This window comes from Triturus cristatus, chromosome 11 (assembly GCF_964204655.1).
Source record: "Triturus cristatus chromosome 11, aTriCri1.1, whole genome shotgun sequence".
Taxonomy (NCBI): domain Eukaryota; kingdom Metazoa; phylum Chordata; class Amphibia; order Caudata; family Salamandridae; genus Triturus; species Triturus cristatus.
In genome coordinates this window covers 492,630,693-492,651,326 of record NC_140594.1, presented here as the reverse complement: position 1 = coordinate 492,651,326, position 20,634 = coordinate 492,630,693, and the positions used below count along the sequence as shown (strand labels likewise).

Below are 20,634 nucleotides of genomic sequence, written 5' to 3'. Positions count from 1 at the left end.
CACTGTTTTGTATTTTTATATTCAGCCTGCTGATGATTGTGATGAATGAAATGTTGTTCTTTTTTAAATTGAAACAGTTGATAATCTTTTTACTGCTGAATAAAAATATTTATTAAAAAAACCTGTCACCAGAGAAGTGCTCTCATTGTGAAGGGTAGTAAGCACATATTTGATAGTGAGCAGTTCACAGCACTTCCCTGGCCGTTTTGCAGCTTCTTACAAACAAGAGCTTGAAGAAATCTTTTATGGCGCTTGCTAATTGTGTAGCACATCACAGTGTCAGCTTTCTACAGTTCACTAAAGAGCTGGACTCCTGTATAACCTTTGTGAAGGAGCGCTTGAGCATGCTCCCATATAATCTTCTCATCAACTCCTCGAACTGCTAATTATTACCTAGCAGAAGGGAGAGAGCAAAATCTAGACTTAGCTTCCACGGACTTTAGGCAGGGCAAAAGTAACTTTTTACAAGTCATCTGTCTAAAATATTTATTACAAATTCAAATTCACCAGTGAATTGGGCTTGTAAAAATATTTCAAAGAGTCCATACAGAAACTGGTAGTTGTTTCCTAAACAGAGAACACTGAGGTGATCGGCACTGAAAGGGCATGATAAGGGAAGAGGGACTGCCTAAAACTGGATTCTATGGTTAGATGTGGGAAGATACTAGGTGCTGGGATAGAAAAGTCTTCTGAATGGTAGCCAACATGAGTGCCCAACAAGTACTGATGTCTGGGTACCTAATCCTGAATTTTGTTGTCATAGGCAAACAAGGATCAGGTGTGTGCGACATAACATTGGCCCGTCTGAAAGATTGTGCTGTCCCCATAGAGGCTGAAGACTACTGCCTTCAACAACAGTTAAGCAGCACAAGTGTGATGATGGCAGCATACCGTGTAGTGATAAGGAGTGAGCAGGTCCTTTTTAACCCGTGTCACTGGAGTGTGGCCTACAGGCTCAATAACTTTTAAAGTTTCACTGCTGAGTGCTTAAGTCACCCTGGGCCTACATCAGATTGGTGTGAAGAGCTGCCTCTCTGTTGGGTGTATGTGTGCCAGAGAAGGGTACAATACAGGGATAGTGAAGTACTGAGCAATGTGTGCATGGTGAATGCAGGTGCTTGATGTACATGTTTCTATGAGTGATACAGTACCAGAAGGATGTAATGCTGTGACGTGTGTGCAGGGCAAATGCATCTGTTGGGTTTATGTGTACCTGGGAGTGGTACAATACAGGAAGGGTGCAGTGAGGGCATTTTAAATGTGTATGCTGGATGTATGTGTGACTATGAGTGGTACAGTACATGGAGGGTACAGTACTGTGCAGTGTGTGTATACTATATATATGCACTGAGTGTATGTGTGCCTGTGGATGGTACAATACATGGAGGGCCATGTGTGCAATTTTCATGGTAGCCAGGCCTGCATGGTGAAGCATGGAAAGGAAGTACAGAAATCCCCCCAGACAAACTTGCGTATTGCTGCATTCCTGTAAGCTGGGTGGGACACACACGGATGGGAGTGCCAGGCTTTCACTGTATCCTTCAAAGGGCGCTCTGTGATTAAGTGACAGGTCAGATGGAAAAGGCCTGGGCACATAGCAGGAAGGAGATGGGGCTGAAAAGGGAATCAAAGAATAGCTCTAGGGGCCCTGGGCTAACCCATTAAGGTACATATCACTGTGGCAGACATCCAGATGTCAACTCTAGTCACTCCCATGGCCTGTGTTGTGGGACTGTCCGTTTTGGAGACACGCCTGCTGTGACAGGCTGCTTTTCAAGAGGGAGAAGAGGGGTGGACACTTCAAAAGAAGCAGAACCCTAACATAAAAATGTTAAGAATCCGCCTCTAAATCTCATTTGGTGTCTGGAAATGGACTATAAGAAGTTGAGTTTGAGACCCCCAAAATTGTCATCTGCCAAGCAGCTATACAGGTTGTGTGAGGAGGGTAAGTTATGCAAGACTTCTGCCTGTGACCAGGACTGGGGGCCAAGGCCTGCTGGACTCTGATGGGTAAGGGGACATCACCCAGGGAATACAAGACCACATGTCCTGGAGACAGGAGCACCAGCTCCTGGCTGCTTGACAAGACCAGGGTGCACTGTGAGGAAGAGGAGAGTGATGGAGAGAGCGAGGTCCAGCTGGAAGCCTTGTTGAGTGGAGTGCCTGTGCGAGATGTCAGAAAATAGATGCTGCACTGACTAAGAGCAGGACAGAATCGGCAACCCCTGTACGCCAGGACAATTCTGGCTGTGAAATCAGGTATGTATTGTGCTGCTCAGAACGGACGGAATATGTGCGAAGTAATGAGCCCGTGACCTCAAATGCTAGGAGGGGTCGCAGTGAGGTAAGGGCCTAAGCCTTGTGCAGTAGCGTGGCGACAACTCTGTACGCTAGGAGGGGCTGCTGGGGAGAATATCACTGTGCTGATCAGGCTGGAGCCCGTGGACTGTAAGATATGGGGACTCTGTATGCCAGTTCACTGGGCGCACCAAGGACTGTGACTTGTTCTGCCCCATCGGGAGAAGTGGAAGTGTGGTGGGAGCACCTCTGCACCACCACCCAGTAGAGAGACCCCAAAAAGGATCGCCCTGGCCACCCACTATTGGAAGCCCAACCAAACCCTTTCCACGCAGGAGGAGCTGCAGAAAGCCTCCAGTTGCTTCAGGAGCCCGACTGCTAGTGAGAGATTCTGCTCACGCTGAATGCTGCTGCCGGTGCAGCTAATGGCTGACTCACCTGAACTCCGCTGCAGCGAGCGCCCACAGACGGGACACACTCAGGAACTGAGAACGCTTTCCACCTGCCCTTGCGATTAGGAATGGTTTCAAGCCTGTCGGCCCAGGGGAATTTGCTGCTAGTATTAGCATAATAATAATCCACATTTGTAAAGCACGAACAAACACCCGTAAGGGTCTCTAGGCACTGGGGGCCGTCGGGAAGAATAAGCAAGCTATTGCCCAGAATCACATGGTGCTGGGTTAATCTGCCGCCGGCACCGGGGATCGAACCGTGATCCCCAGATTCCAGCGTCAGTCACCCTGGCCGCGGCGCCACACTTCTTCCAGCATACTAGTGCTGAACCCTATTGACTAAGTTAGAGTCATAGTGGACTCTTGAGACTTTGACTGTTTGGGGGGTAAACCTTGGATGTTACAAATTGCACCTAGTTGCCGTGACTATTGGGTATCACTGACAATTTGTGTTTCTTGGCGGGATTTCTACATAAAACGTTTTAAAAAATCATTATCTCCGGTTCCCCTTTTTGGATTTTTTGTCTTGTTGGTGTAAATTTGTATATTAAATTTTACTCTATTTTTAAATGATGATCTTAGAGGGTAATATGGAGCTGTGTCCTACTGTGCTTCATAATTAAGTAGTGTTAGCATCCATATTCAAATCAGATATACACAGTGATAAAATTATTAACGTCAACTGTAATTCCATATCTGGTTAAACAAAAATGGTAGTGAAGGTTGAAATCTGGTAACGGTTAGATTCAAAGTCAGACAAAAATAACCAACATCCCAAAAAACTGATTTATGTTGGCGGAAAACCCGAAATCTAAATTACGTGCTTGTTTGCGGGCTGCCCTGAAAATCAGTCTACTGTAGACAGATATTGAAGACAATTTAACTGAGAAACTATTATCCTATATAACCTAAGTCAAGCAAAGTTAATAAGCCAAGGATTAGAGTTAATCAACTCAAATTTAGGAAAATGTAGCACATTCAAGTAACAAATTAAGGATTCAGTGTTATACAATAAATTACGATCACACCTAAAATAGCAATCCTCATCACAAGTAACATAGAATTTCAACTTTACGATAAAAGTGATAACTACTAATTGTACAATCTAAACCCAAGCCTCACAAACCATGCCATTATAGGTCCTTCACCACTGCTAATGAGTATGATAAAGAAGAGTTGTATTAATTATCAGCTGAAAATGCATAGCCCATATTACGGTTGTATTCCATCTCACAGTAACGCAAATGCACTTTAAAAGTTTTTCAACTTTGAGACTGTAATTACAATAAAAAAATACCTGTAATAATAATCATTTTCATAAGAGCCATGTTGCCGATTCCTTTAAGTTCAGGAAACAGAAGGCAAATGCTACTTACCAGTATGCATCTGTTCTTGGCATGTAGAGCTGCAGATCTACACACTGTGCATAGATCGCCATCTGGTGTTGGGCCCGGATGTTTACAGTTGTTTTTCCTCTTGGAAAGTCTTTGGAAGTCACGCGGTATGCGACTCCTCATTTGGATCGTATTGCGCATGGGCTTCGGCTCCATCCTCAGATTGTTTTTCGGCAGCAGGGAAATGATGGAACGCAGTAGTAAGCAGTGAAGATGCCCATGTGTGCTGTATCTAAATAAGATAAACTGGAACAGATAAAGGTAGCTGGGGAGGCGGGTGGGTGTGTGTAGATCTGCAGCTCAACATGCCAAGAACAGATGCATACTGGTAAGTAGCATTTGTCGTTCGAGGCATATGAGCTGCAGATTACACACTGTGCATAGATTATATATAAGGCTCCCTGTTTTCCGTTTTTACTGATTTTTACAGATAAATACAGACAGAAAACATTCATTTACTTGTCTGTATTTATTTTTAAATGTGGATAAAAACGGAAATTGGGTTGCTTTTTGAGTAATTCTAAATACTGTCTGCCCTGACTGCCAGGCCAATAGATGTGTGGATTGATAGACAAGGGGATTAAAAAAGAGGAATTTTAGTAAAGAGGCTTTAACAGCACTAGATATGCACATGGTCGATACTGAATTTTGCATTTTTTGATATAAGTGCACTGATTTATCTTCTGCGGGTGCTCACAGCACTGAAACGTGGCAGACATTCAAGCATGAGTGTATATTTATCAGTTAAATAAATGTGGAAATGTGCTAATTTCAGCTTAATTTTTCCACAAAACCCAAAATAAATATGGATAAATACAGATAAAATTTGCAAAAAATAAATATGGATAAATACAGACTGAAATGGCAAATAAATATATACCATAAAACAGGGAGCCCTAATTATATAGCAGTACTCGCTTCTATCGGCGACCACCAGTATCGGTTGCAGTGGTTTGAAACAATGTTTTGAGTACAGCCTGGCTCACACTAGCTTGTTGCTTAGTTTGCACATCTACACAATAGTGTTTAGTGAAAGTGTGCGGTGTAGACCATGTAGCTGCTCTGCAGATGTCATCTAAGGGAATGTTTCCTAAAAATGCCATGGAAGCCCCTATCTTCCGTGTAGAGTGGGCTTTAGGGGGAACAGATAGCGTTCGTTTTGCTTTGTTGTAGCAAATCTGTATGCATTTAACAATCCACCTAGCTATCCCAGATTTGGAGATGGGGGTTGCCTTTGTGTGGTGGTGAGAAAGATACGAACAGTTGTTTGGTGTTACGAAAGGGTTGTGTTCTCTCGATGTAGTAGAGTAAGGCTCGTTTGACATCTAGTGTGTGGCGAGCTCTTTCTGCAATGGTCTGTGGTTGCGAGAAGAATACGGGCAGTTCCACAGATTGGTTTAGATGAAAGGAAGAAATGACTTTAGGGAGGAATTTTGGATTAGTGCAGAGAACAACTTTGTTATGATGCATTTGCAGAAAAGGTTCTTGAATGGTGAGTGCTTGTATCTCACTGACCCTTCTGAGGGAAGTAATGGCTACCAGTAAAGCAGTTTTCCACGTTAGGAATTGAAGTTCACATTTGTGTAGAGGTTCAAAGGGAGGCCCCATTAGTCTGGTGAGAACGATGTTTAGGTTCCACACCGGTGAGGGTGGCAGTCTTGGGGGAATTATTCTTTTGAGGCCTTCCATGAAGGCTTTTATGGCAGGTACTCTAAAGAGAGATAGATGTTGCCTGTTTTGTAGATAAGCTGCTATGGCTGCAAGGTGCAGTCTAATAGACGCGTAGGCTAGATTGCATCTTTGTAGGTGTAGTAAATAGCCTATGATGTGTTGAATGGACACATCTAGGGGATTGAAGTTATTGTTGTGACAATAGATCATAAAACGTTTCCACTTGGCTGCGTAGCAAGCTCTAGTGGTAGGTCGTCTAGCTTCTTACATGACGTTCATACAGTCAGGGGGAAGATTTAGGTAACCGGATTCTAAGATTTCAGGAGCCAGATCGCAAGGTTGAGCTGAGCTGGGTCCGGGTGCCTGATCTCTCCATGGTTCTGGGTTAAGAGGAGTGGAGAGAGGTGTAATTTTTGGTGCGGTACTACAGATAGTTCCAGCAGTGTGGTGTACCACGGTTGTCTGGCCCAAGTTGGAGCTACTAGGATGAGAGTGAGGGAGTGTTGTTGTAGTTTGCACACCACTAATGGAATGAGTGGGAGAGGCGGAAAAGCGTACGCAAATCTGCCTGACCAGTTCATCCATATTGCATTGCCTTTGGACAATGGGTGTGGATATCTCGCGGCGAAGCTTGGGCATTTGGCGTTTTCGTGGGTGGGGAAGAGGTCTATCTGTGGATGCCCCCACATTTGAAAGTACAGGTGAAGAACTTATAGATGGAGTTCCCACTCGTGGATCTGTTGTGTTTGTCCGCTCAGCAGATCCGCCATAGTGTTTTGGACTCCTGGGACATGTTGGGCTAGGAGAAAGATTTTTGGGGAATGGCCCATCTCCATATGCTCTGTGCTAGGTGAGAGAGCTGCGAAGAGTGTGTGCCGCCTTGTTTTTGTATATAGTACATGGCTGTCATGTTGTCGGTGCGGACTAAGACGGCCTTGCCTGAGACATGCGTTTGAAAGGCCTTTAGGACTAAGAATATGGCTAGTAACTCTAGATGGTTGATGTGGAGCAACTTTTGTTGAGGCGTCCACCTGCCCTGCATGGTGTGATGTAGTAGGTGAGCTCCCCAGCCGGAGAGCGATGCGTCCACTGTCAGTACTATCTGAGGAACCAGTTCCAGGAACGGTCGCCCTTTTGAAAGGTTTGTGGTGGTCCACCACTGCAGAGAGCGATGGGCACGACCGTCTACCAACACCAGATCTGTCAAATGACCCTGGGCCTGGTTCCATTGGCGCGCTAAGCACTCTTGGAGAGGACGCATCTGGAGTCTTGTGTGAGGTACTATGAATATGCAAGAGGCCATCATTCCTATAAGTTGCATGAACACTCGAGCTGGAAGAGGGTGTTCCGGTTGAAATTTGGCGCGGAGAGCCTGAATGCTTGCTATCCTGGCAGGACTGGGATAGGCTAGCGCTTTTGAGGTGTCTATAGTGGCACCGAGGTATTGTTTTACGTGGGACGGTTGTAGATGGGACTTCATGTGATTTACTGTGAAGCCCAGTTCGTGAAGTAGTTGGATAGTGGCGTGAGTGTGTTGTACACACTGGTTGTATGAGTTGGCTTTTATGAGCCAGTCGTCTAGGTATGGGAAGACATGGATGTGTTGTCTTCGCAGGTGTGCTGCCACTACCGCTAGGCACTGGGTAAACACCCGTGGTGCTGTGGTGACTCCGAAGGGGAGCACTTTGAATTGATAGACTTCGCCGTATCTGTGTCTTTTTTCATTTTTTCCAGGGCATCATCAACTTTTGGGCCGAGGAGATGTTCCTGGTCAAAGGGGTAGTTCAGGATGGAAGCCTGCACCTCTGGCTTGAAACCTGAAATTCGTAGCCAGGCATGCCGATGGTGGAAGACGCTGGTATTAATTGACCTAGAGGCGGTGTCAGCTGCATTTAGGGCACAGTGAATGGAGGTGTTGGTGATGGTTTTACCCTCCAAGATTAGCTCATTGGCTCTATTTTTGTATTTGTCAGGGAGGTGTTGCATTATGGCTTCCAGTTCATCATAATGTGCCCTGTCATATCTTGCCAAAAGCGCTTGTGTGTTTGCGATGCGCAATATGTTGGCAGCCTGTGATGCGGTGCGCTTGAAGGGTAAAGATCGTCCTGCGGGATGTTAGGGATGTCTGGAGTGTTATAGTCGTCCCATGGGTCTGGGGAGCCTGTAGGAGTGGGGTCCCCTGTGGGTTGGTCATGGGGCTCGTTCCCTGTGTCCTCATAGACATCATCATCATCCTCATCCGGAGAGGTTGTGGGGGAATGATGAGGTGGGGGGAGGAGAAGGAGGAGGGGGAGGAGAAGGAGGTGGTGGTGGTGGTGGAGGAGGGGGGGGGTGAAGGTATTCTCAAAGGGGAGGTAGCAAAGTCTTTCCTCCTTGGAAGTGGAGCTGGGGCAGGCTTGTCCAGCGGTCTCTTTTTGATGCTGAGCATCAAATGTCCAGTTTTAGGGTCCTTGATAAGTGTTTTTTGTAGTGGATCAGGTCAAAATAGTTCTTCAGTGAGTGGCCGATCCGTCGGCGCCGAAAGCGTCGGGCCGTAGGTTTTTTTAGTGTTGGAGTCGGCACCAATTTGTTGTTTTGAACTGTGCGGCTTCGAGATGGCTGGTTGTTTACTTGGTTCTGAGATTACTTTCGGTTTCGAGGCGTGGGTGTCGATGGCCTTGGGTTTTTTGCTCGGCGGTGTCGGTACAGAGGAGCTGGTGCTTGTCTTCGGCGCCGAGTGCTTCGGTGTGGAGCTCGGTGTGGAGGAGGAGGACAATTTCGTTTTCGGCACCGGTGCGGAGGAGTGTTTCTCGGCACCGACGGTAGGCTGGCTCGAGTCCGAGCCGCCAGAAGGCTGGATAGGCTTCTTAACCGAGCCCGAAGGCGAGGTGTGGGAAGCAATGTCTTTGGTCGTGCCTAGGCCCGAGGGCGAAAGCGTGACCGAAGCCTTTTTCAATGCCGTCGAGGGTGTGGGGTGGGGGTGGATGTTCGTACTCACGCCCCTCTGTGCCGGAGTGATTTCCTCCACGTCTGAGTCGTCGGCCTCCGAGGCGCTGACTAGGCCCTCTTCAGTGTGCTGTTCTTCCGGAGCATCGACGCCTTCTCCGAAGATGTCGTCTGGGATCGCTGTCGACGAGTGTGCCATAGCTCTCCTCGCCCTTCGGTCCCGAATGGTCTTCTTGGACCGGAAGGATTTGCACGCCGGATCGTCTCGAGCCTCGTGTTCAGGGGAGAGGCAGAGGTTGCACACCTCATGGAGATCAGTGTGGGGAAATTTGGACCCACATCGAGGACACTTCTTGAATGGAGTCCTTTCCATCAGCCAGGACCGGAGCCTGGGTAGGCCCGAAGACTTCCAACGATGAGTCGCATCGAGTGTGGAGATCGCAATCGAAAACAATACCGCGAAAGGGGGAGGATTGAGCGCCGTTCAGAATAACCGGAAACTGTTCGGAACCGGAGCGCAAAGATCACATCCGAGCCCGATGGCGGAAAAAAACTATCTGAGGATGGAGCCGAAGCCCATGCGCAATACGATCCAAAGGAGGACTTGCAAAGGCTTTCCAAGAGGAACAAGCATTTGCAATGCAATAGGTCTCGCATTTACGCGAGTTTAAACTATTGGCATTGTAAATGACGATGCCTTTTATTTAGGTTTTAAAAACGAAAACACAAATAAAAGGCATTGTTATTTGCAATGTGAATAGCACAAACTCGCGTAAATGCGAGACCTATTGCATTGCAAATGCTTGTTGCCGATTCAGTTCAGCAATAACAAAAAGATAAAAGATGCAATGACACGAGTGCACGCATGCATCATAACACTTCCTGATTACTTTTTTACTTTTCCATTTGAAGATGGAGGACACTAATTTTGGCACAGTAAAATTAAAAAGAAAATGGTTCATTGTAAACAAACTGCAACTGTCGGGCCCTCCAAAAACTTTTTAAAGAGCAACGTGGGGGAGGTGGGGGTAAAAAAGAATGGTTTGGGAAGGGGACATGTGGGAGAAGCAATCGAGAGTCAAGTTATGGTAGGACAATATAGGAGCTTGAGGAAAGGAGGGAGAAAATAACAGAAAAGGATGGTGGGGTGGAGGAAGCAGTGCACAAGCTGGAGACGAGGGAGCAACAAAAACCATGGGGCGGATACTTGAGGAACAAAGGTGCAAATGAGGAAAATAGCAACAAAACACATGCAGCTACCCTAAGTGCTGAATGAAAAATAAAGTATCTCCCTGAATGTGATCAGTGATAGGATACAATTCATCTCAATTCAAAAAGGATAGCATGAAAGATATGGTGCAGGCGAAAATAAACAAAAGAAGAGTATGAAAAGCCATTAACAAAGCAAGCAAATGAGATTAACAAGAAAGCCAATCAATGATACGCAGTGGGCTGGCTCAAAGCTCATTGTAACTATTGGTATTGTGCGTAGTAGGTTTATGGTGAGAACAAAACATCCAGCCACGGAAATGGACTACATGAGTGGATGACCTTCTAATGGGTATCTCGCCATTTGGTATATTTTCCTTAATAAAGAAACTGGCCTAGATATGGATCACAGCAGGATGAAGCAAGGAACCTGTTTAACTGATAAACACCATATTTGGCCAGACATTGCAACCAGAGGGAAAGCTGTCTGGACTCTGTCATGGGAAATTGCTGCTTGCAGTTTGCAGGTGTATCCTCACAGTCTGGGCCTTCAAAGCTATCCTGAATGAGTTCTTAGGGACTCGTATCGGTGGGTCCAATGTTCTACTAGAATTGAGGAAGGATTCATCAGATTGTTGCCTTCTGTGTCTAGAAAACGTAAAGTTTAATAAACAAAAATATTTAGACAAGAAATTAACTGACATTTGCTTAATTTTTACCCCAGTACCCACCCAATTTAATATTTATTTCTAGTGAAGTACGGTGAACCATTTGCTGTTTTTAGGCAACAGATACCGCTTACCACCTGCTGTGGCTCAGGGTGATGGTTTGAGTGAGCTGGAAGATGGTACTGAAAACAGTGACAAATAGTGGACTACTTGTCATTTCCAGCTTTTAATGTATGACGTTTGTTAAGACTTTTTGATTTCTACTAAAAGTATAGACATAATATACTTACTAACTCATCGGCCCTCTCCATCCATTGATGTGTTTTTGTGTTATTCACAATGTTTATACAGCATTGGAAGAGGGCATCCCTCTTCATATATTTTTTTTTTTTTGATTTTCCAAAAACCTTTGACACCGTTCAAAATTGACACAGCAAGGTGCCTACATCCCAGCGGGCCGGCATTGCAATCCCTCTTCATTCATTAGCCAATTTCACTGAGTGACAGCACCCTGCTCTTTCATAAGGAGCACTCCCACACAGTCTTTCCTGTCAGTATCAGGGGCTGCTGTTGCAATGAGTTCTTTTTGAGGCCCCAAAAATATTTTGGTTTTAGATATTTTTGTTTTATATCACCAAAAGCCTCGTTTTTTTAGATAATTATGATAAAATGACCAAACATTAACAACGCTAAATGCCTGACAGCCAACTTCAGACCTGTTGGGTTTGCGAGTGCTTTAGAGCATGTTAAGGTAAAGTATTGTAGTGGAAATCAGTGGGCAGTGACCCTGCTGAAGACTACATGATCGCTTTTCTATGTTCTTGCCGAATCTTGAGGCAACCTTTTCATTAAACAAAAGTGAAAGTGTTGGCATTGCCATTGCTTGTCTTACAGCTAATGTTTGGCGTATGTTCTGCAGCTTTGGCCCATGTAAGTCGTCCATGCAGACTAGATCCATACCTTATTTCAGGTACCCCTATCAAATAACTCTATTTACATTGTCTAAATGAAAGTGAATGGCATATTGATGCTGATTAACTGGCATGACCAAGAACTTTCTTGGATCTATGTCGGGGACCCTTGTTTTGAAGGCACGGTGTGTTAGAATAATAGCCAAGCTCTCGTTGTGGAGCCATGGTTTAAAACCTTCTAGACTCCTCTCCTGTCATCTGGTTTTCATGCAGATTGCGCACTGCTTCTGCACTCCCAAATATACACTTACGTGCAGAATTTGGAGTGCTTAAAATAAATCTGCCCTTGTGTAATTTAATCTGGTACTCATGTAAAGTTCTCCAATCCTTTTTAAGACTGCGCTATGTAAAACAGCACATAGATAAATTCATGTGATCTGGATTGCTTCCATCAGACCTCTTTGAGCATGATGCCTTCCTTCCTTCAGACAAGGACACATTTTTCTTCTCTTTTCTAAATCTCTCTGCTGATAAATAATTGAAGCCCCCTGCTTGTGTGTGAAACCTAGATTATTTTTTTGGCAGCAACTTTTAGCTTGCTGGGGCTTATTAATTAATATTGTACAGAGGAAGCAAAACTGCAGGCTCAGAATCCAAAGAGTTGTAGGTCCAAAAACAAAGACTGGTAGAAGCTGGTCATTCAGAGATCGTGAGAGGATGTAACCCAAAAAAAAGCAATGTGTCATTGAGTAATATAACTGGTGCTCGTGTTAAGCTCTCCAATACCTTCAGGTCGAGTTTGCGCTATATATACAACTACAACAACAACAAAAATCATGGTACCTTTTTGTGACCACGGATCTTTGTCTAGTAGTTGTGTGGTTGCATCCCCCACCCATCATGTCCCTCCCTTTCTTCGTTCAAGGCGTTTACTGTCTGCGTCACTAGTTACACCTCAGGGAGTGTCCTCATTGGTTGCTCTCACAGATAACTCAGTTCGTTGAGAGTGAGTAGAGGCACGCGTCCCACCTTGATAGCGATTGTTAACATGGAGGGGGGATACACGGTGCAGAAGAGGGTCTGGGAACGTCTCACAGGAAGGTTGGAGCTGAGCAGTAGGTTTAAGGGGTGAGAGGGTGGAATATAAAAGTGCAGAAGGAGAACGCAGTGAAGTGAATAAATGTCCTTGCATAGTGCACAATACATAATGATTTGCCTCTGGGCGTCACAGTTATTTAAAGAATGGAACCTAGATACAGGGAGATCATGTGGTTTTTCAAGCATCACAGTTTGCTTCAGTGCGAAATTAAAGATTCAATCCCAGGTTTCCTAGTTACAAAGTCTGCAGCTTAGTTGGTTGGACACGGCCAGTACACAGAACAAAGTGTGGGCGGGAGGGGAGGGGGGGGGAACACATGTTCATTAAGGTGAGAATATAAACCAAAGGCACACAGAGAGAAAGCATGCCAAAATGTGACATACATGCAAGCACATAAGGGAGCTCCCTCGCCCAGGAAGCAAGGCCACGTGTCAATAGGAGGAGGCGAAAGTGAAGGCAAGAGGGGTAGCAACAGCATAGGTAGGTAGTGGGCAGAAAGTGCAGGAGGATTCAGAGCAAAGGGGCAACAGAGTGTGAGGAGGGCAAATGGATGCTGAAAATAGGTGGGGTGGAGAGACGCTTCAAGGCATGGGCAAAGTGGGCAATTGCCCAGTCCCCCACCTTAAAGGGGGCCCTTGGGAAAATAAACGTATCTTCTTCACCTACGACATATATAATCAATATAGTTAACTAACATAGGACTGAATTAGCAAAACCCTCGAGATGACGCTGGCCGGGGGAGAGGGGGCTATGCGTGAAGGAGGAGGGGGCACAGTGACTGCTGGAGAAGGAGGGTAGAAGTTGGAGGGGGTACGGGGAAGGTGGGTGAAAGACGTCACAGAATGTAGATAGGGGCTAGTAGCAGGGATGGGTTCACAAAAACGTGTATTATCAATGGAAATTGGTTACGAGCTGCACCAAACTGCGCTGTAATAAAAACAGCCCTTCTAGAAACAGGATCGGACCAGTCTCCATTCTCACACGCCATGGAAGGAAATCCAACCCCTGCGTGGGAGCTGCAAGGGCGGAATCAACGTAAAAGCAGGCAGCCCTGTGCCATCAAACTCAGGAAGCAATAAACGACATGCATTCAGCAAAGAACAAACAGCTGCAGGGATAACACGAATATTCATTAAAACCGCTTCCATATACAGAACTACAGTTAATGGACAAGACAAGCCCGGCGGAGCGTGGCGCGCGCGCACTTGGCGGGGGCGGGGGAGCGCATTCCACGCGGGGGAGCGGACCCTTTGAAGTGCGATGCCAAACGGATTGCATGGCGGCACGATGCGCGTGATTGTGCGCGTGCTCGCCATGCAATCCGCTTTCGGAGCACTTTTGGGAGCCCCTTACAATAGTCTCGCTTTGCGATTGCTTACGCGATAGCAAGGCGAGACCTATAAACAACTGCAAACATCCGGGCTCAACACCAGATGGTGATCTATGCACAGTGTGTAATCTGCAGCTCATATGCCTCGAACCAGTTAAGTTTGATTGGGGCAAAATACTAAACAGAAAAAAAGTAATTTTACCCGGAGACTTTCAGATCATAAACTTTCTTTGCGTTGAGAGAAAATAAACTCCCTTGTAAAAAGAATTAATAATTTAAAAAAAATGTATTTGAAAGAAGTAATTTTTTTTATTTTTTTCCATTCTGATAAGGAATACATCAATTAAACAACAAAAGCTACTCACTTTCTCATAATGCGTCTCTATGCACAAGAAGACTGTGTAGGCTGTCAAACAAGCCAAACAGCCTTCAAGGTATGATTGTCCCCCTATTTTCTCAGCTTCTGCATAGAGGTTATTCAGCGTTCTAATGGTCTCTTCAAACTGCTGTCTGTCAATCTGTGAAAGAGATCAAAGTGGACAGAAATGTTCAGAACCAATGCCACATTTCTTTAACTCATTGAAAGTTTGCACAGTCTAGATAACCCTTGGAATGGGTGAAAAACATGCTCTGGGTCATTGGCCAAGAACTAGTGCATGGGAAAAATAAAGCTGGGGCAAATGATGTGTGTAAAGGTCAGCCAGTATGCCAAAGGAGCACTGCAAATGCCAGCTGCAATCAGAAAAATCCAGGTTTCTTACAGCTTACTTACTTTTTTTTAAAATTGTTGATATGTTTTAAACAGCAAATGTTAAAATTGATTTAAAATGAACCACAGAGTTATCTATCTAGAAAAGCTTGCAGATTATTACAGCAGTATCCAAATGAACATGCAATGTGCATATTACAACCCTTTAAATATAATATAAAAAGTAGAAGGCCTTTTCAGAAATCTTTTATTTCTGGTCTGATTAAGAATGATATTTCATAATATTGCTTGAAATTCTTAATTTTCAGGCTCTGTAGAAAAAAATGAATTTCCTCAAAAACACAATGCAATTGTACACTTCCTTTATCGGCCAGCATGTGGGATGGCTTCGATAGTTTGGTCTTCACACTCCATACTCCCAAAATGGAAGCAACGGCAAAGGTTCATGACAGAAGCCTGACATCCAAGCAGTTCTCTCTAAAGCTCCAGGTGACAGGTTAAGTAAATGTTTTACTTGTAAGGTTGTACATAAGCAGCTAGAAAATGTATAGGATAAGGAAAACAAAAAGAAAAAATTAAGCCGATTTCTCTGGTATTTTCCCACATTCTGTCATTACACTTCTCCATCTTAGGTCTGCTCTTTACGTATGCTATACATTTTAACAGATGGGCAGCATCCCGAAACAATCAGCATGAGAGACACACTCCCTTTCTATTACATTAATGTGATTAACTACACATTCTATTCCCTCTTTTTAACAGACGATACCCACAATTACACACTAATAAATCCACCTTACATTAATTCTTGTGACAAAATAAAAAATAAAATGATGAAAAGAACTAGGCAGACAGGCAGATAAAGACAAACAAAACTGTATTTTTCTTTAAGAAAGCCAATGAGCTCAGCAGCTCAAGATTTGCTGGACACCAGCATAATGAAGTGCTTTAAATTAAAAAGAATTGAGTCCAGATCCTTCCACCACAATCATCCTGTGTCCTTAACTGTCTTTCCGTTCCAACTCAGAGTGACCTCTAATCTTAACGAAATTAAACAAATGCTTTAGCTTTAGGGGCGTGGTCTCACCGGCGGCAAGATGGCTGCACCTTGAGTGAGCTCTGCCGACCGAACGAGAATTATCCACCATTATCCTGGACTTAGGCCTGCCAAAACGGCCTGAAACACCTGCCTGTGGTGAGGGTAACACCGCAGCCTGATCCAATTCATTTCCAGAAGCGGAGCAGGCGGTAAAGTAAACTAGCGGCGTCCACTGCAGGGCTCGCCGGATCCGATGGGCCAGGTGGACGAGGAGGCTGGCCGAGTGGAGCTGACCGCGGCTTCGTCCCTGCTGGTTGGTGCCTGACCTGCCTGTGCCAACCCCCATGGGCGCAGAGAGACAGGGTGGCCCTGGGGAGGGATCGACTGTGGTGGCTTTGGAATCCTGGATGCGGCCTCCTAATACTGGATCCTGCTTGGCTGAGGCTGATCTGACCGGCGCTGGGTGAGCGCGGCTACGAGCTGAACAGCAGCCCCATGTAGTTCCAAAGCTGCAACCAGAGCACCTTTGTTGTTACCAGGGTGTCCCTTCCTGACGGAGAGCTGCCAGGATGCCTGCATAGCTTTAGACGCGGCCTGCCTGTCCGTAGTGACTCTGCTGCCTGCCTTAAGACGCAGTGTGCCCTGGAGAAGAGATTCCCGGCCCACCTTGGAACGGCGACGGGCTGACCTCTGGGGAGATCCCAGTCTGCTACACGGGGGACAACAACGACCTGCCAGCGGCTGGCGACTTTGCCCCCCCGACTGGCGCTGCATGGCCTTGAGGTGAGCGGCCCAGCCTGCCTGGATTTTCCTGCTGGCAGTGTGCTGAGGAGGTGCTCGGCTGCAAGAAAGTGGACATTTGAGGTCTGCGTGTGCGGTTTGGCTCTGCTGCTTCCCCCCTCAATTGACGTGACCCTGCCTGCGGGCGTGCGCATTGGCCCTCTTAAATTTTGCTCAAGGTTGACTGCTGGGGTTTGCTGTGGAGTGCCTTGGGGGCACCACGATGTGATGTATTTTTATATGTTGTACTTTGATGATTCAACCGTCGAATAAAGTTATGATGATGATGATGATGTAGGAGCGCTTCAGACGCCCTGATAGGGGAGTTCCAATACATGCTCTGAACGCTTGAATAGTATAGCAGGCGAGTATTTGTGACTACACGTGTGGCTGCACGCTGGGGGACGTAACGATTTGACGAAAAGTCGCACCCCATGAGAAAGATCGCCTTTTATCATAGCAACTACTGGCTACCCTGCAACCTTTAGCCACGGTGGTGTGCTTGATGGCAGCTGCACCTGATAGCACCCCTCAGCGTTACAACCGCTGGTTGAATGAAGCTTTGTGTGGGATCCACCCCCTTTGGGCCTCTTCCTGGGGCTTCAGCGCTGCTCTTCTTTTTGCGAGGTGCGCTGCCTGAACCACCCCGGGTCAGTGCCTCCATCCCTTGGTCAAGATGGGGAAAATTGAACAGAGGCAGCCTAAATTGAAATTTGAAGGTAAACGCGCGGGCGGTGGAGGCAAGGCCAGCAGGATGCCGGCGATCAGGCCACACAAATAGAGGCTCCCGGTGTACAGGACAAGGACATTAAAACCTTACTCCTGGAAGTCAAAACCAGTCTAAAGACATTTGACTCTAAAATTGATCATCTGGCACTGTGCCTAGATCAGGTCAAACAATGCATGGACTTCCACAATAACCCAATCACGCTCTTGGAGGGGCGTGTGTCAGATGCTGATTATTCCATTGCCGAGACACAGCAGAAACGGCTTAAAATGGACAAGATTTTGGACCTTATATGTGCCAAGAACGAGGACCTTGAAGCGCGTCCCCATAGGAAAAAAATGGGCATTACGGGCATTCCTGAGACCACAGCGATGGGCAAAGTGGAGAATTACCTAGAAACGCTGTTGCACGAACTCTTTGGCTCGATGTTATCAGACTGTTTCATAGTGGAGCGAGCTCACCGTTCTCTGGGGCCTCAGCCTCCTCCGGGGGCTGCGGTGAGGCTGATCATCGCCCGCATCCCAAACTATCATGACTGCGACGCCATCCTGAGGAAAGCGAAAGACCTGAAAGAAGTACGACATCAGGGCAACACTCTCGCTTTCTACCCGGTCTTTACTCTAAATGTCCAAAATGCCAGAAGGGACTTTTTGCCGGCGAAGCAGCTACCTGAGCAACTTAACATCATATATGCCCTTTTGTATCCGGCCAAGTTGGGAATTGACGCAGAGGGCAAACCATGCTATTTCACAGACCCCAATGCGGCCATGGCCTTTGTGAAGCAACTGAACAAGGACCGTTCCCACGCCTTGCCACTTGAGGGTGAAAATAGCCACCTAAATGAGAATGATTAGCTTTTTTTTTTGCTTTTACTAGCCTTGCTTATCACCAGGGGGTATATATCCTGCTGTTATTCTCTGATGTTGCTTGTTTCCCTCTATATCGTATCCCTCTGCATTTTAAAGGCAAACAATGTTGAGTTTATTGGGCCCTATGCTTTTATTGTACACTCTCGCTTGGTCACCCCGCCTTCGGATGGGGGATGGTCCGGCTGAGCCCTCGCTCCCAATTGGGATGAATCCCACTTGTTGCTTTCTCCTTATAGTTTTGCTGTTTGGGGGGGGGGGGGGGGGGAATAGGGAGAATGTATCTCAACCTGTTTGGGGGGCTGGAGTGGGAAGAGGGAGGGAGGGATAGGGTAGTGTAGTCAGAGGCCCGGGATTCGCTCCTCTGCTATGGGTTTGTGTTCCTTCTAACAGTTTGTTATGTTCAGCACGCGGCATAGTTTGTCACAATCGACAACAACACATAATAAGACGGAGACCCCCACTAGAACGGCGGACATCACAACACCAGCAATACACCTACACTTGTCACAGGCCACTGGCATGGCTAAGGTAATGTTCATCACCTGGAATATAAGAGGCATCGATGATCACCGTAAATCCAGGCTCATGCAAGCCTACTTAGCCAGACATAACACCGACAAATGTTTCCTACAGGAAAGCCATCCTGCTTCCACTAACACTGTCAGGCTCAAGGTCCGCCACTGGGGCGACTCCTACTCGGCGGCATACTCCCACTATGCCAGGAGGGGGAGGGGTCACTATCCTGATCAAACGAGGCTTACCATTGCGCAATGACCAAGCATACACCGATACTGCGGGCAGATATGTCATACTAATGGGCACACACAACTCCAAACCTCTTATACTTGCTGCCATTTACGGCCCCAACCTGGACGACCCTGCCTTTTCTTGAATCTGGAGACAGCTCTCCTGGCTTGGCTCATATCCAGTCATATGTGTCAGCGACTTCAACATAGCACCGCTCACCACTCTCGACAGATCTGATGAGCAAAAACATCATCCTCTTGCCACCGCTACCCTACACACACTGATGCAGGAGGAAGCCCTGGTGGAACTCTGGCGCCATACGCACCCTACCAAAACCTAGGGTACTTCTATTTCCACTACGCATGGCTCTTGGTCACGTATTGATTTATAGCTCACTACCCAAGATGTGGCCAGCCGGACAACCTCAGTTGAACATATGTCCCGCACGTTATTTAACCACGCCCCTGCACGCCTTACTCTAAAACACCACATGCCTTGCGAGACACTGTATTTAAAGAAGCATTGCGCAGCACCATCACAGACTTCTTTGAATTCAATAAGGATTCGGTTGTATCTCCCTCAACTCTCTGGGAATTGTTTAAGGTGATGATAAAAGGGGTATGCATCACCAAACTGGCCGGACCATACAGGACACTGTGAGGAGCCTGGAGACTGACCTCCGAGTGCTAGAACAAGCTTACTCCACTAGACCCAACCCAGACACACTGGCAAACATTAGGGTTAAACTTACCACACTCAGAAGCTAAACGCAAGATTTTCTGCATTGACTGTGAGGCGACTGCTCGCAGATACGGTGAAGGCGAGCGCCCAGGCAAAACCTTGGCTAATCTGTTGCTGCAACCCCATGCTTCCACTTATTTTACCGAGCTATGTACCGACTCTGTTGCTGCAACCCCATGCTTCCACTTATTTTACCGAGCTATGTACCGACTCAGGCAATAGAATAACTGCGCCAGATGATATCATAAAAACAATCACTAACTTTTATTCTCAACTCTACACAGCGGGATCTGAGCAGGACTCAGACTCCCTACAACAATATTTCGACTCGATTGAGCTCCTATGGATTAGTCCGGATCACCGTGAAATCTTGACACTCCATTCACAAATGAGGAAATTACCCAAGACTCCCAGCGGACAATTCACACAAGACAAATCACACTGAAAGGAATAGCGGGTGACTGAGAAAGTATGAGGACTTTTTGCAAGGTAGAGTGTTTGGATTTTGCGATAAGCGAGCTGGGAGTATGCAGGGACAGGGGTGAGGAAGGGATATATTTGGGTTAGAAAGACGGAGGACATGGTTGGATCAGGTGAGATGTTGGGTTTGAGCAGGAAGGGTTTTATCTGGATATGCTGATGTTTAAACTAGTGATACATGATACTCAAGACAATGTTGTGAGTATTTTGCAGGTTCCGTTTTTTAGGTCTCGGGACCATCCGGTCTGCCGAAGGCAGAACCGGAAGTCGAGAGATTTAATGACTTGGAGAAGAGGGGCTTGAACCCGCCCCTCTTCTCCCCTGTTCTCCATTGGCTGGCCTCTTGAATGCTGGCCAGCCATTGGAGAAGAGGTCAGTCATTCCGATTAGGCCCCGTCCTTTTCGGATCGGGGGGTGTGTTTTTTGCAAGAAGTCTCATTCTCTCCTCCAGCCAATGGCTGGAGGAGAGAAAAGACAAACACGCCCCCGAATCCGAAAAGGACACTGCATTTCTCCGAGGCATTTCTTCTTGACCTCGGAGAAAGGCAGTGGTGTGCCTTTTGCTCTGCCTTGTTTCAAAATTGA

At 46.4% G+C, this 20,634-nt stretch overlaps 1 protein-coding gene across 1 annotated transcript in view; it reads right to left on the bottom strand.

Moving 5' to 3' along the window:
• LOC146784464 (golgin subfamily A member 7) overlaps positions 1 to 20,634 on the bottom strand; it is a 191,116-nt gene that overhangs the window by 90,506 nt on the left and 79,976 nt on the right. Inside the window, exon 3 of the mRNA XM_085633223.1 lies at positions 14,323 to 14,475. Within this exon, the coding sequence (XP_085489349.1) occupies positions 14,323 to 14,475 (153 nt within the window). The remainder of the gene's footprint in view (positions 1 to 14,322; positions 14,476 to 20,634) is intronic.